The sequence below is a fragment of the Larus michahellis genome, chromosome 3, assembly GCF_964199755.1.
Source record: "Larus michahellis chromosome 3, bLarMic1.1, whole genome shotgun sequence".
NCBI lineage: Eukaryota > Metazoa > Chordata > Aves > Charadriiformes > Laridae > Larus > Larus michahellis.
In genome coordinates, this window is record NC_133898.1 from 102,399,858 (window position 1) to 102,415,528 (window position 15,671).

Consider the following 15,671-nt stretch of genomic DNA (forward strand, 5'->3'; position numbering starts at 1 on the left):
AAGAAGGAAAGAAGTGTGAGAAAAAGACAGAAGAGATTTATGAGGCAAAAAAGCACAGGATAACAAAGAGTAAGAACAAATAGGGCTTTACCGAACTGGTAAATACAGTACAACAGTATGGATTGCGCGAGAACAGGTCAGGTAAAGTGAGTAAATGGGGCAGTAGGGGTAGAACCACAATAATAAGGAAGAGTACTCTGACCACAAATATTAAGGGTACTTAAACATAAACTGTCAATAATGAGGCACAAATTTGCCTGGCAGACACTAAAAATGTTTGTGGTTCTTTATGAACTACGTACATAAGAGACAAAAGTGTACGTGTGGATGAGGACGTAACTGTTCTTAAAGAGTAATGTGATGTGTCCTGCTTAGAGCAGCAACTGAAACCACCAAGGATGCAATGACTATCAGCACAGAGATAAAGTACTTTATGATTAAGCTTTAGAAGTCAGAGCTGCACTGACAAGTGTTTAGTAGTTGGAAAACTGAGAGCAAGAGTAAACCCAGGGAGAGCAAGATCAGTTAAAGAACACAGTTTTAATGGCTCATACGGCCTGAATTCACAGGTAGGCAGCACACTGGTGACTGAAGTGCAGTAGGAAGATATCTATGAAATTTGACACCTACTTTGGAAAGGCAAGCATCCATAAGGAGCAGTAGGAAGAGAAGTTGGAAATTAGATCTGAATGGGTCCAAGGAACAAAGCCTTGTCAGGCAAGGCAAAGTAATACATTCATTTTAGAATAGTTTAAAGCTCCGCGTCTTGGGTGTAACTGTGTTGGCCAAACCCATTAACGGTCGTAAGACAGGCTGGTTCTTCAAGTGTGTTAAGTTTCTAGAGATAACACTGATGTAAACAAACAAAACAATTATTAAGTTATACTGCCAGAAATAAAAGTGGATGTAATGAAATGGGAAGGAAATGGAAAATTTATGCAGGAGTCTTTTTTACTTAATGCTAACATTGCATCCAGACTCAGACTATTTCTAAGACTGTTCATGACAGTTCTGTTCCACTGGTTTGAAAAGGTCACAATTGTAACAGCAACACAGGAAAACCAGCCCAAATCCTGAAGTGCATAAATGGCAACCAAACATTGCCAAGATCTGGCATAGTCTTAATTCGTAGTTAGCACTCCCTTAACAAGGATTAGGAATTCAGGGGAAGTAGTTTATCTAGATTTTTTTTTAAGTAGTTATGTTTTCCCGGACACCAAAATACGATGTTAATAAAATATTTTGTTCATTTGACTTAAAGTTTGCGACTGAAGTACCAGAGAACTCTAATTTCTCTTCTCATGTAATTTGGTGTAGTTACTTCATTAACACACAATGTTAAAAACCAACAAGAGGTTCCAGCTCTTTGTCTGGAAGAGTCTACTGTATGGCTTTGAATACTGAATTCAAGCTTACTCCATTTGGCCCACTGAATACCTTTATAACTAGATATCTGAAAGGGTGTCTGAAGAGGGAGAAACCTCTAAGGACCTGGTTGTTTCAGCTCTCCTGCAAGTATATTGTAGACATACTGGCTTCAGTGTGATTACTACTGTGAGAAAAAGTGGCCAAGATCAAGTGTCAAGAGTGATTCTTCCTGGGGAAGAAGCAACAGTGGAAAACCCTTTCGCTGCAGATAGTTTGATTTATAGGACATCATTACTATATATGTGAACACAATATCTTTTTCATAACTAGTAATTATTAAGAGATGTGAACATTAAAAATGCAGACATGTTACTGATAGTGACTGTCTGCAATTATATTCTAATCTCTACTAAGTTGTATCTCAGAAGCTTATTCCTCTTGCAAGAACAATGTCTCTGTGTGAAGCCAGTAATCCTGTCTCTAGCAGTGGCCAATAATGAAGGTTTAGAGAAAAGCTGAACACAGCAACTATATATGACATCTCCATAAGCAGTTTTCTAGCATCCAAACATTTGTGTCTTAGCTTTTCCTTTTTTATATTGCCATTTGTTTTGATGGATTAAATCAAGTCTCTCATCTAAGTGATAAACAGTATCACTTAAGGCAGTGGAAAACTTGAACAACAATAAATTTGGAGTCAGTGGAGTTCCTCTGACATTCTGTTAAGCATTGAGATATATTTCCACATAAGCTAGAATTTCTCTAGATACTAGGTGGGCTTTAAACTGAAGAACTGGGGAGTTGGGGTCCAAAATGGCAATGCTAATGCCATCACATCCAACTGGGGAATAAGCTAGGTCAACAAGAACTGTGTCAAATATTCCTTAGCTGCCTCCCACAATGAAATCCAGAAGGCCAACAAGGGTGTGCCTAGCTGTGGTGGATCCTCTTGCACCCCTCCAGAGAAACCTGCATGCTTGATTACCTCTCTGAAATGCCTGTACACCAACGCACGCAGCATGGGGAGTAATCTGGAAGAATTAGAGATCTGTGTGTGGTCACAGGGCCATGATTTCATTGCAATTACAGAGACATGGTGGGATAGCTTGCATGACTGGAATGCTGTCATGGATGGCTACGTACTTTTTAGGGAAGAGAGGCCAGCAAGACAAGCTGGTGGAGTTGCTCTTTATTTGAGAGAGCAACTGGAATATATCAAGTTCTGCCTAGGGGTGGATGAAGAACATGTTGAGAACTTATGGGTAAGAATTAAGGGGCAGGCTAATATGGGTGACGCTGTTGTGAGCGTTTGCTGCAGGACACCTGATCAGGAAGAGGAAGTCGATGAGGCCTACTACAGACAGCTGAAAGTAGCCTCACAGGCCCTGGTTCTCATGGAGGACTTCAACCATCCTGATACTTGCTGGAAAGGCAACACAGCACAGGCACACACAGTCCGGGAGGTTTCTGCAGAGCACTGATGATAACTTTTTGAGGCAGGTGATGGAGGACCCAGCAAGGAGAGGTGTGCTGCTGGACGTGGTACTAACAAACAAAGAAGGGCTGGTTGTGGGTGTGAAGGTTGGGGGCACCCTGAGATGGTGGAGTTCAGGATCCTGTATAGAAGAAGCAGGGCAAAAAGTAGGATTGCAATCCTGGACTTCAGGAGAGCTAAATTTAGCCTCTTCAAAGACTTACTTGGAGGAATCCCATGGGTTAGGGCTCTAGAAGGTAGGGGGGTCCAAGAGAGATGGTTAATATTCAAGCACCACTTCCTCCAAGCTCAAGATTGATGCACCCCTAGGAGTAAGAAATCAAGCAAAGGAGGCAGGAAACCTGCATGGATGAGCAAGGAGCTTCTGGAAAAACTCAAATGGAAGAAGGAAGTTTACAGAATGTGGAAAAAGGCAGTGGCCACTTGGGAGGAATACAGGGAAGTTGTCAGAGTCTGCAGAGATGCAACGAGGAAGGCTAGGGCCCACTGGGAATTAAATCTGGCAGGGGATGTCAAGGACAACAAGAAGGGCTTCTTCAAGTACTAGGAAGTACTAGGGAAAATGCGGGCCTGCTGCTGAATGAGGTAGGTCCCCTGGTGATGGAGGATACAGAGAAGGCAGAGTTACTGAATGCCTTCTTTGCTTCAGTCTTTAATGCTCAGGCCGGTCCTCAGGAATCCCAGACCCTGGAGGTAAGACAAAAAGTCTGGAGAAAGGAGGAGGATCAGGTGGAGATCATTTCGGCAAACTCGACACCCACAGGTCTATGGGCCCCAATGGGATGTACCCACAGTTGCTGAGGGAGCTGGCAGATGTTATTGTGAAGCCGCTCTCCCATCATCTTTGAAAGGTCATGGAGAACAGGAGAGATCCCTGAGGACTGGAGGAAAGCCAATGTAACTCTCGTCTTTAAAATGGGCAAGAAGGAGGACCCAGGAAACTACAGGCCAGTCAGCCTCACCTCCATCTCTGGAAAGGTGATGGAACAGCTCATTCTGGATGTCCTCTCTAAGGATGTGGAGGAAAAGGTACTTATTGGGAGTGCTCAACATGGATTCACCAAGGGGAAATCATGCTTGACCAGTCTGAGAGCCTTCTATGATGGACTGATTGGCTGGGTGGATGAGGGGAGAGCGGTGGATGTTGTCTACCTCAACTTATGAAGGCTTTTGACACTGTCTCCCATAACATCCTCATAGGCAAGCTTAGGAAGTGTGGGTTAGGTGAGTGGACAGTGAAGTGGATTGAGAACTTGCTGAATGGCTTGTGATCAGCAGTGCAGAGTCCAGTTGGAGGCCTGTAACTAGCGGTGTTCCCTAGGGGTCAGTATTGGGTCCAGTCTCATTCAACGTAGTCATCATCGACCTGGATGAGGGGACAGCCTGTACCCTCAGCAAGTTTGCTGATGATACAAAACTGGGAGGAGTGGCTGACACACCAAAAGGCTCTCTCAGTGAGACCTGGATAGGCTAGAGAGTTGGGCAGAGAGGAACCTAATGAAGTTCAACAAAGGGAAGCGTAGGGTCCTGCACCTGGGGAGCAATAACCCCATGCAGTGGTACAGGTTAGGGGCTGACCTGGTGGAAAGCAGCTCTATGGAGAAGGACCTGGGATTCCTGGTGGACAACAAGTTGAACATGAGCCAGCAATGTGCCCTTGTGGCCAAAAAGGCCAATGGTCTCCTGAGGTGCATTAAAAAGAGCATGGCCAGCAGGTTGAGGGAGGTCATCCTCCCCCTCTACTCTGCCCTGGTGAGGCCACATCTGGAGTACTGTGTCCAGTTCTGGGCTCCCTGGTTCAAGAGTGACAGGGAACTACTGGAGAGAGTCCAGCGGAGGGCTATGAAGATGATCAAGGGACTGGAGCATCTCTCCAGGAAAGGCTGAGACACCTGGGTCTGTTTAGCCTGGAGAAGAGAAGACTGAGAGGGAATCTCATCAATGTTTATAAATATCTAAAGGGCGGGTGTCAAGAGGATGGGGCCAGACTCTTTTCAGTGGTGCCCAGTGGGCAATGGAACAAGGGACAGTGGGCACAAATTGGAACACAGGACATTTTGTCTGAACATGAGGAAAAAACTTCTTTACTAAGGGTGACGGAGCACTGGAACAGGCTGCTCAGAGAGGCCGTGGAGTCTCTGTAGATATTTAAAACCCACCTGAACTCGTTCCTGTGCAACCTGCTCTAGGTGAACCTGCTTTGGCAGTGGGGGATGGACTAGGAAATCTCCAAGGTTCCTTCAAACCCCTACCATTCTGTGATTCTGTGACTCTGTGATTAAGCATATGAAATTTATGTCCTAGAAAATTGACTTGATTTTGCAGAGGAATGAAGAAGACCTATAATTTCAGGTTAGTTAATTATTAGATTTCACAGACCTGATAATACTGTCATTTAAGGGGACAGCAATGCAATATTTGAAAGATTCTATAGATGGCAGTATTGGAGAAGAATTGCCAGTGGCTAAAATAAGCATGGTTTTCATCACAATATTTCTATACGTTTTAAATTACTCAGCAGTTTTCTTCAGCAGGATTAGTTTGTGCCACATACTTTCATAAAAATCTATTAAAATAATTTTTCTTGAATTCAAGGCATCATAATGGAATGCTACTACCCTTTTCACAAAGAAATAAGTTAATAAATAGGTTTCTTCGACTATATATTAGTCTCTGAATTCCATAGCTACACATACTGCCTGTCAACGTACAGCTCTTGAAGATAAGATAGCAAATGTAAAGAGGTTTTCATCGTTCTGTCCTCAATTTAGTGAGATACTTGTCAAGCAATAAAGCCATTTCCTTGATGAACAAATGGCAAACAACTTCCTTTGGCCATGTTTATCAGCACAAGTCAACTTTCTAGATATTATTCTGATGACAAATTCAATTGTTCTGATACAAAAATACGGCAAATTTTTGAAAATACATGATAAACTGACAGAAAAGAAAAAAGTAACAACAATTCTGTAACTATTTAATCCATCTTCATAGTCATGAGGAAAGAAACTGACTTTTGGAATAATTTTTACTATAAAAATCTTTTTCTTTCTACATAGTCTAGAATGTTACTTGATGTATTTTGACTGCTATTGTAAGACAAATTAATTCACAGTATGATTTAGCTCAAGACTCTTAGACAAGACACCTTACGTACAAACACTCAAGCACACGTGCACGCATGCATGCATGTGCTGGATTTATCTGACGATGCACTTAGACTTGCTGATTTAACGCACAAACTGTTTAATAGTTATTATTTGGAAATTTGTGGGCTCACTTTAACCGTTCAAAGGACAACCATAGGCACTTACTAGCTTGTTGTCTTGAGTCACAGTGACCACTGTGTTCTCTTATTCATTTAAGCGACACTGGTCCCCTCAAGCTTTCTGCTCCATTATCATTTTTTTAAACCTTGTGGCAACATGAGAAAATCTTTAAATAGTATCTATAGCAGTCATGTCCTATAAGGATAAAAGGTGCTGTTAAAGTTTTACCTAAAAAGCAATCTAAACTTTCAGCTATATCAGTAACAGCCCAGTAAACTCAATATTCATGGTAGGCACAAGAAAACATGCATTTTTAATATTTATCTGTATAATTTAAAATGTCAGGTAGAATAAAGTGAGTTGCCTGCTTAAATACATGCCATGGATTTATCGTATATAAACCCAAGCAGAAGTCATGCATGACGAAATGAAGGAATTGATATGCAGTACAACAGTAATGCCCTCCGCACCCGGCCAGCCGTGAGTGACACGACGTCTCAATAAAAATTCAATCATGCACTTACCGTTCGCTCCAGTTACCCATTTGAATAAGAACAAGATACAGCCAGCTGACGAGCACTTAGCAGGATGGCTCTGGAATTATTTTCAGACTTGCTCTACGAGCATGAATGATTTGCTGAAGATATGCTAGTCACCTTATTTTGTGAAGGTGTTCAGAGTTAGAAACTGTCAAGGGCAGGAACTGGTTTTAAAGGCAAGGCACCTAGATTTAAGTATCTGCATGTGAGTTCCCATTATGGTTAATGAACATCTAGTCAATAGAGTCAGTGAAGCTATTTAGCTGAAAAGTTTTTCTAAATGTAGATGCTTAGTGCTGTTTGAGATGCCCTGGCAGTCAAACTTGTCTCCAAAAGCATCCAGACAGGGCTCACAGATATGGCACAAGATCTGTTGGACACCTGTGCCTTTCTGGAATGGCAACAGAGGTTGTGAAAGGCAACCTAGAAGGTACCTTTGCCTTACTTGGAAGGCTAGGCAATAGAAGGTGTGAAAAAATAACAGTAGGTACCTACGTCTGGGAAACTGAATGGAGCCTTGGAGAAGGCTACTTCAGGATAAGGTGACTCTCTTTCTAGATCTGTTGACTGTGTTGCATTGTGATGCTATTCAGTTGCCTGAAAATAGGCTCTGGCTACACACTGCCATACATGCCTCACAGCTTCCAGCTGCCAACTGCAGGTGTCCTGTGTTGCTGTCATACCAGCCAGGCCCACATGGACGGCCTGGATATGCTAAAGCATCTCAGTGGCAAGTGACAAACATGTTTAAGCAACTGAATCCTGTCTTATGTCATAGTTGACCATAATGGGTATTTTCATGCCTATAAATAATGTGTGTAGACGGCTAAATATAAGTGTCTCAATGCCAAAATTAATCCCTCCAATCATATAGTAATCTATTTCCCTGATTTAATTACTCTCAAACCAATATGCAGAACACCAGCTTGCTTATACTCTAGTCCTCCTCAAAGCACACCTGCACTGTTGTCAGACTAAATCCAGTCCAAGATACGAGTAAGTGAAGATCTCAATTTGAAACTAGATTAACGAAGTCTTAGATACTTAATTCTTTTCCAATCGCTTTGTCAGACTTCACTGAGATACTCACAGTCACGCTCAGTGCCTTAGTCTTCAGAGGGCTGAAGGCTTCCAGTCCAGAAGTGGTCCCAGTGAGGGAATCTCAGACTGGTTCTTACTTCTTGCAGGTTTCATCTTGAAAGCATCTTAAAAGCATTTCAATACCTAGAACAAGCTTACTAACAAAGCCAGGCATGGATTAAACATTTGTAGATTTTGTTTGTATCACATTTTCCTAATTGCTTAGTGATTAAGCTTTCTTTTTCACTATCATGAGGCAAATACTTGAACCCGTATCTGTCACGTCCTCAAAGAATGTGATGACCACTGAGCGATTGGGTATATAAGGTTTTCTTTTTTTTTCCTTTTTTTTTTTTCTTCTTGTTTACTGAAATATTCATGGGACAGAAGAATCAAAAACTATCCATATCTTGGCTGTAATATCCATATCTTCAGATGCAGGAGAATCAGGTTCAGATTTCTGGTCCAATTGATTTCTTGGTAGTGAGGTTTCATAGCCGCTCTCAGTACAATTTTCTGGCTCACATGACTTATTCTTAGGCATTCTTCTCTTAATATGTGTCGTGCTGAAAGACTGAGATCTACTGTTTTGACTTTGGCTAGTAATAGCTATTTTAGGCTTTGGAAAACCAGAGATCTCTTTAGGGATTTAGCCATATGCTCCTAGATGTTACTTCTTAGCTAATTAGGCCTCTAATTAGCTAGCAGTAGAGATTACAACTCCACTGCAACAAAACCAAACAGAACTGTAGACTTCACTTACAAAATTATGATCTTTTGGTCCAGTATTGCTCAAAATAATGATTGCCTCAGTCTCTCCTCCTCAGGGGCAGCAAGGATTACTAATGGCTTCAGGTCTGGCAAAATTACAGCTTTCATAAGTACATTGTTCTAAAGTTGTGTTAATAATTGATACTTTTGTTAACATGCTCTACTCATTACTGCACTAAAATGAAAGTTGAACTATCTTTTTTTTTTGTATACGTGAATTCGGTTATAAGTTACAAGAAGTTAGCTCTTCAAAGATTAAATAAAAAGTGCTAATTCAACAGAAAAATACATTTCCATTTAGATAAGGTGAAATTATTTATTTTCAGTTTTTCCAGGTATTTACACAGAAAAAAAACATGTCTGTGCAATATCAGTAATCTTTGAGGTACCAGCTTAAGCAAATTGGATCTCAATATGAGGATTTCCATACAGCCATACTTGTCATTGTTTTCCAAAATGAAAGAAGCAACTGGTGGAGCTGCTCACTCTCTCTCTATGAAGGGCTGAAACCACTGAAGATTTCTGACTGTGGAGTTTAAAGCTTTCAGGCAGGTGTTTATTGCTGACGAGCTGTTGCACCGTATGTGCCAGGGCCCTCGGCACATGCCACCGCCGCTTCCTGAGAGTTTCTCTGCATGGTCTCAGAGCCAGGCTAGAGGTGGGGCTGGTGTCTGGTCTCAAAGATAGCTCTGCTGAGAAGCTCCAGCAGGAGCTTCCTCCTGTATTGCTCGGGGCACACTTTATAATAGAGGCTCCTGCCCTTGCTCCCTCTCTGAACTGCACTGCAGCAGCGTCACATCCATGCCTTGCCCGGCCGTGTTGATCTGCACCTGGACTCTGACCCACAGACTGACTTGCAGGCTTGACCTTAACACCCATCTTATCGCTGTGGACCCACCTGGTGATCTGGCCTCTGGAGTTGACCTGGCTGCTCCCCCCACGCCTGTCCTGCTTGCTTCACTGCGGGCAGGGCTCTGGCTGGAGATACCTTTGTCCTGCCAGCCATGTTAGATCACTCCTGGCCCCTGGCTCCCAGCTCTCGCCACTCCCTGACAGTAATCCTGGCTTCTAACACCACCAAAATTAAACAGATACTGGGACAAAATTATGGTTTGTGGTCAGGACAGTAGATTAATGGTGATAAGCAACAGAGTTCTATGAAAAATCTTGTCTGCTAGATTTAGTTGCAGAAAAGTATTTGAGAGAAGAAAAGCAAACTGATACAGCTGGTTAGTATCACAGGCTGACCCATCCATCCAAACCATGATGTTTTGCCTTCCTCCAGTCATCAGGAACTTCCTGCGATCACCATGACCTTTCAGAGATTATTGATAGGAAACAGTCTCATGGTGATATTTGCATCTCCCTCAGCACTCACTGCATCCTGGCTGGTGCCCTGCCCATGTGTATGTCTGATGGGCCGATGAGCTCCAAAATTCTTCCTCTGCCGTAGATGTTTCACTTCCTCAAGGCTCAGCTACCAGGCTCAGGGAGGCTTGATCAGGTTTTACCAAGTAAAAAATAAGCCAAACAAGGCTTTGAGTATTTTGGCTTTTTCCGCGTCCTTTGTCGCTAGGTCCCCACTCCTTTGAGGAGTAGCCTCACATTTTCTTTTGTCTTCTTGTTGGAAGCCCTTCTTGTTTCCTTTCACATGCCTTTCCAGTTTCACCCCCTGCTGAGTTTGGACTCCTAACTCCATCCCTGTTCAACTTGGGTGCTGGCTCTCTACTCCTGCTGGGTAGCCCATCCCTGTTCCACAGTCTCTGTGCTTCCGTCTTGGAGTTTGAGCTCAGTTTTCTCATGTTTGGCTTTTCCACTGCAAGTTTCGTTGACGTGCTGAAGAGCAAAATGGGCTTGCTGAAAGTTTTGTGGCAACAAGCTACTTGAAGAAACTATCAAAATGTAATGCCATCAAAACATAGACTGGGGTGCGTACGAGCATTTCTACTTCACTGGTGGGAGTTGAGCTGCAAGAACAACCTAGAAAGCTTTGTTGAATAGTGTGTGTGAGCATTACAGGGCTGCTCAAATGAGGCTAGCAGGAGGAACCTGAAAGATATTAACGCATAATAGAGAAAAAGAAAAGCACACTTCAGCAGTAGTACTTGCAGGAACTTTGTGTTCCCATAGCTCTAACTGGTCTATCGGGATTTAGAGCTTCCCTTGGCATCATTTAGAAATGTATCGTTTCATCAGCTACTAGTACTTAGCTTAGAAAAGTGAGTCATTAATCAGACACAGAACAGAAATGTTTGCTTAAATGCCTGTTGTGCTTACAAAGCACCACACGATGCTGAGCGCACTAGTGAGTAATGTAGTAGTTACACGGCACAAGTTCTACAAATTTAGCTTATAGGATTGGCAAAGGCATCCATTCACCTCAATTGTTTTAGCAAAGATTTTCTCTGGAGTAAGCATGTGTAATACAGGAACTGTCTTGTGTAGGTTTAGCCAAGCTTCTTATTTTCTTATCGTAGGTGAGGAAAAAAAAGTTTGTTGCCAAGGAAACAACAGTAAAGTACCTCAGCATTTGACATCACGTGTTAGTTTTGCATATGCCTGCCATAAAAGCAAACTGAAAAGCTTAAATTGTCTTATTCCTCACCTTAAAAGTTTGTCTGTCTATAGATGCAATTTTGGAAAAATGAAATTTTACAGTGATCATCTCTGTGCACTGCAGTGAAGTATTCTGTTCTGAGATACGGGTGCACATTTCCATGTATCTGTCAAGTCAGATCTCTACCATGCATATAATCAGTACTTAAGGGATCTACAGATAATTTACAAGCAAATTAGACGTCATTCTAGTATTTCCTATAGTTAGTCCTGCTGCATTGTGGCAAAATATGTCATTTTCTGACATTTGTTCAGATATATTTATTGGGAAGAAAACCAATTTTTTTAGCAAAATGGGAATAAAATATTTGCATCTTGGAAGTTTTAGAATGAAATATATTAAGTAGAATATTGTATTTTATATCTATAAATCAGTATGATACCTCCTTTCTAAAGCATTCTGACATCTGCTGCTGAATATGCGCGTGTTAGTTTTTAATACTGTGTTTGTAATGTAAAGCCATGGATTTAATTCATTCTCTGAGCGATACTATAAAAATTGCCTTTTTTCATCCTTGTTTTCTCTCCCTGCACCACGGCTTTTTATCATAGCAATCTTCCTTTCATACGCCTTCCAATGGTAAGCAACGTAGCACTTCAGTCCTGCTGCAGCTGAACGTTTTGCTTTCACAGTAGTCATTGTCTGTGCTTCCTTCATAAGCAGTAAAGAATTAAGTACATTGACAAAGCGAAACTGAACCTGACATGAAGACTTTCAGGTGCCTCATTGTACAGTTCACCTGGTACAACCTTTTAAGCAGCAGCATATTTTAATATAAGATTGACTGCTGTGGCACAGTTCCTCCATATGTAAGTCTCGCTGTGCAAAAATTTGCTAAGAGAAGACTGACGTCCAAATGATGCATAAAGCAAAAATGTCTGTGTACAAAATTAATTATTATTTCTGAGTGATTTTTAAATATGAAGACATCGTTATAGGGATTACATCTTTAGCTAGTAATGGAGAACATTCTCTCTTACCTACTAAAAAAAAATACAAGAACCTAAAATTCCATGTGAAAATTATGAAGTATACCTTTTGTACCTGATGATAGTGTTTGTAAGTTTTAATGAAATAAATTACATCGCCTTGTCTGTTTAGCAAGTTTTATTACTATTTATCTTCCAGGGTAATAGCTACTCTTAAAAGTATTTTTATTTCTGTCAGCTTTTAAGTGTAGATGCCAGGAACTTTGCATTTCATATATTCTATAATATATTACTGCAGACACTGCATAGCCTTGATATCATAACAGCTGTTACGATGCTTAGGATGGGAGTGATTTGTTAACGCAGTGTGTTTGCGTGAGAATATATACGTAGGTTGAATAACAATATGGCTCATCAGAAATAACAATCAATCAGGCTCATCAAAAGCCTGATTCTGATCGTTCAAGCATTTCATAAATCCATTATAATTGATATTCCAGAGATGTAAACTTACTTTTCGACCTACTGAGAATTTGCGAGGTTAAATCCGTGCACCTTCCTCAGAAGTATTAACTGCAATCTGGGGAGGGGCGGGGGGGGAATGAACAAAAAGGCCGGCTGTGTTGTTATTACCCATCTAAGAGTCATCCTCAAGTCATTACGCTGATAACAGGTTGGAGATCTGGATCTTGTATAACGGTGCATCTGTCTGCTGGACGCAGTCCACCAGGAACACCTTGAGTCCTATTCTGAGAGAGGCCGTGTGACAAATAGACTAATTACAAAGTCTTGCAGCACGCTGACTGTGTACCAAGCTAATAACTGCAGCCCATCTGTGGTAAGCAGTACGAGGTGCAACTGGATGGCAAGTGGATTCAGGAGCAGATGCTATGCAGAAAACTTGAGTGTGGAAAGACCGCATAAGGTGGCCTAGGAATGCACCACGGGGACATCTTGAATGTAGATTTGACTGAAAGCAAGTTACTATAAAACTGTGAAACTGGGAGCACCAAAATATGGCCTGTTATAACAGGAACAGCATAGATTCAGCAGGAAAACTGTGAAAAGTGAGGGGAGCAGCACTTACAGTTCAGGCATTCAGTGCTGCTGCTAAGTAAGTAGTAAAAAGAGTCTAAACGTAACACACCGGTCTAAATGTACCCTGCACATCTAAATAGCTTGACTTATTGCAGTAAACCCACAAATACGGCAAACTAACAATCAAACGATAATGAATGATCTAATAATTAACATAATTATACCTCAAATATGTAATGTCGGTATACTGGGAAAAATTGGAAACAGTTTCAGTTTCATAAACAGCATAGAAAAGCACAATCAATTATCAGTTGGCTGAAGGGATTTTAACTGTCCCCATTTCTTAGGGGTGTATGAACAATCAGCACTGGGAGAAGTGGTGACTGTGAGAAAAGAATGATGAAGTTGTGTGTACCTCAAAACCGTACATTGTATCTTCACTATAACTGCGTGAAAGTGCTCCGTTTCAAAGACAGGACAATTTGAATTGTCAAGCATCTCAGTATGATTATCCTAAAAACAAATTTCAGCAGTGATTAATGGACTCATTCCACTTAAAATGTACATTCTTAACCACACACACAGCAGTTCATTAAAAATCCTCCACAAAGGCTTTCATCTGTATGGTGAAGAAATAAATGTTTATTCTGACTCCTGCAAAAGTATTTTGCGTTTGAATTTTTAAACAATATAAAATTTACACTTAAACTTATTTGAACATGAACACTAACAAGATCACATTTATCTTGCATTACAACTATGGTCTTGGTTGTTAATGAAAATAAGGCACGCAGAAGACAAAATGGCATTGATTTGCTATTATCTAAGTTTTATTCTGTATTTAGGTTATTTTTAGTCTTTGGAAAGGGAAGAATTGGAGGTATTATGTACAGCATTTGTGAACTATATAAAATACCTGTAGACAACTGGTGCCGCAATAATGTAGTCCTCTCAAAATATCTTTCAGAAGACATTTCTTGTATTTTTCAGATATTTCCATTAGTGATCCATCTTTCAGAAGTAATGAATCATCATGGATGTCATTTGCACCCTTTTATATCCGGCATAAGACCCATATCAAACTACAGTTTCAGCCTCTATCTCCAGACGGTATCCTGTTTTACACTGCACAGCATTTGGGCACTCAGTCAGGTAAGGACGTTCCAGTGTGCCGGTATCGTACACCCAGGTACCTTTTTTTGAAAAGGAAAGGCATTACATTGAAGTGATTCAGGCATTCAGTCTCTGAAACTCATTGTCCACGGTGACTGGGTTTTGAACTGTGAATGATCAAATTCATAAGAAGAAACAGGCAAAACAAAATTTTGGATTAGTCCAAAGCCAGCAAGTATTTAATGAAGTGGTTGAGGAAACCATTTTCCCCTGAAAAGTGACTGTAGCCGGCTTTTCAACAGACACTTACTGATCCTGCTCCCACAGTTTCAGTGCAGCTACACTGGGATTCACAGCTGGGGGGGTTGGCCCAGTGTTTTAAAATGACCAAAAATAAAGCAATGTAAAAACTGATCAAACAAGTTAAGCGAATGTGAACAGACTATGAGAGAGCTAATAAGGTTCATCAGAATTTTAACTATTTATTATGTAATGTGAAAAGCTTGCTGGTGCAGCACGGAAAACATACAAGTTCTGCCTTTGACAGATATGCAGAATGAAAAACAAATCTAACCAAAATATTTCTACTTTTTATAAAAGTATTTTAAACTTTACTGACTTAAAATTCCTAAAACTTTATGGAAAGAAAACATAATTTGCCAACCAGTTCAAATACATTTTAAAATATAGTCTTTAAGGTGTAAATTTTTTGTAATTACTTTGTTAACATACTTCATCTTTATATTGCATTGGTGTCTTGCACATTTATGTGCACGAGCAGCATCATGTAGCATTCATAACATGATCTTAGAGCCAATTTTCTACTCGTATTAAGTAGTATGTTAAACAAAAATGGGTCTTTGCATGACAAAAAAAGCACTTAACTATTTGTCATGTATTTTTACATTCCTTTGTTCAAAGCCTAAAGCTTTGAGACATTTCAATAAACATACTCAGCCACGCATGCGTATAAACACACATACGCCAAATTTACCACTTTCTTATTCCATGCACAGATGTTTTAAGATGCTGCTATTCGGTAAGACTGATAATACATCATACGCTGCTGGCACCTCCTGTGTAGGGCCTTTTTCTAATTACAACCACATACAGAAAAGCAGGTTCAAAGAAAAATATATGGGACATCTGTAATACAAATACATTTTTTTGCAAAGAAAACTCTGTTCAACAATGAATCTTTTCTAACTCTACCACTTAGAGGCCAAATTCTGAGGTTCTCGGTGAAGGGTTCTCTCCCCTATAAACTAAAGCTTTACGTGGGCCATGAAAAATAGAAGACAAAAAAGGATCTCTCTCAAAAGAACAGTCAGAGGTCATGGAAGCAGCTAGCATATAAAGAAAATAAATATCCCTTTGGAAGCACCAAAGAGAGTGCTAAGTCTGTTGAACTTGGGCCAAGAGTGGTTTAGCATGAGCATGTCCTCGTTCTGT

At 40.7% G+C, this 15,671-nt stretch overlaps 1 protein-coding gene across 1 annotated transcript in view; it reads left to right on the plus strand.

The window, feature by feature from the left end:
- EYS (eyes shut homolog) overlaps positions 1-15,671 on the plus strand; it is an 875,293-nt gene that overhangs the window by 845,246 nt on the left and 14,376 nt on the right. Inside the window, exon 47 of the mRNA XM_074581469.1 lies at positions 14,097-14,258. Coding sequence (XP_074437570.1) covers positions 14,097-14,258 — 162 coding nt within the window. The remainder of the gene's footprint in view (positions 1-14,096; positions 14,259-15,671) is intronic.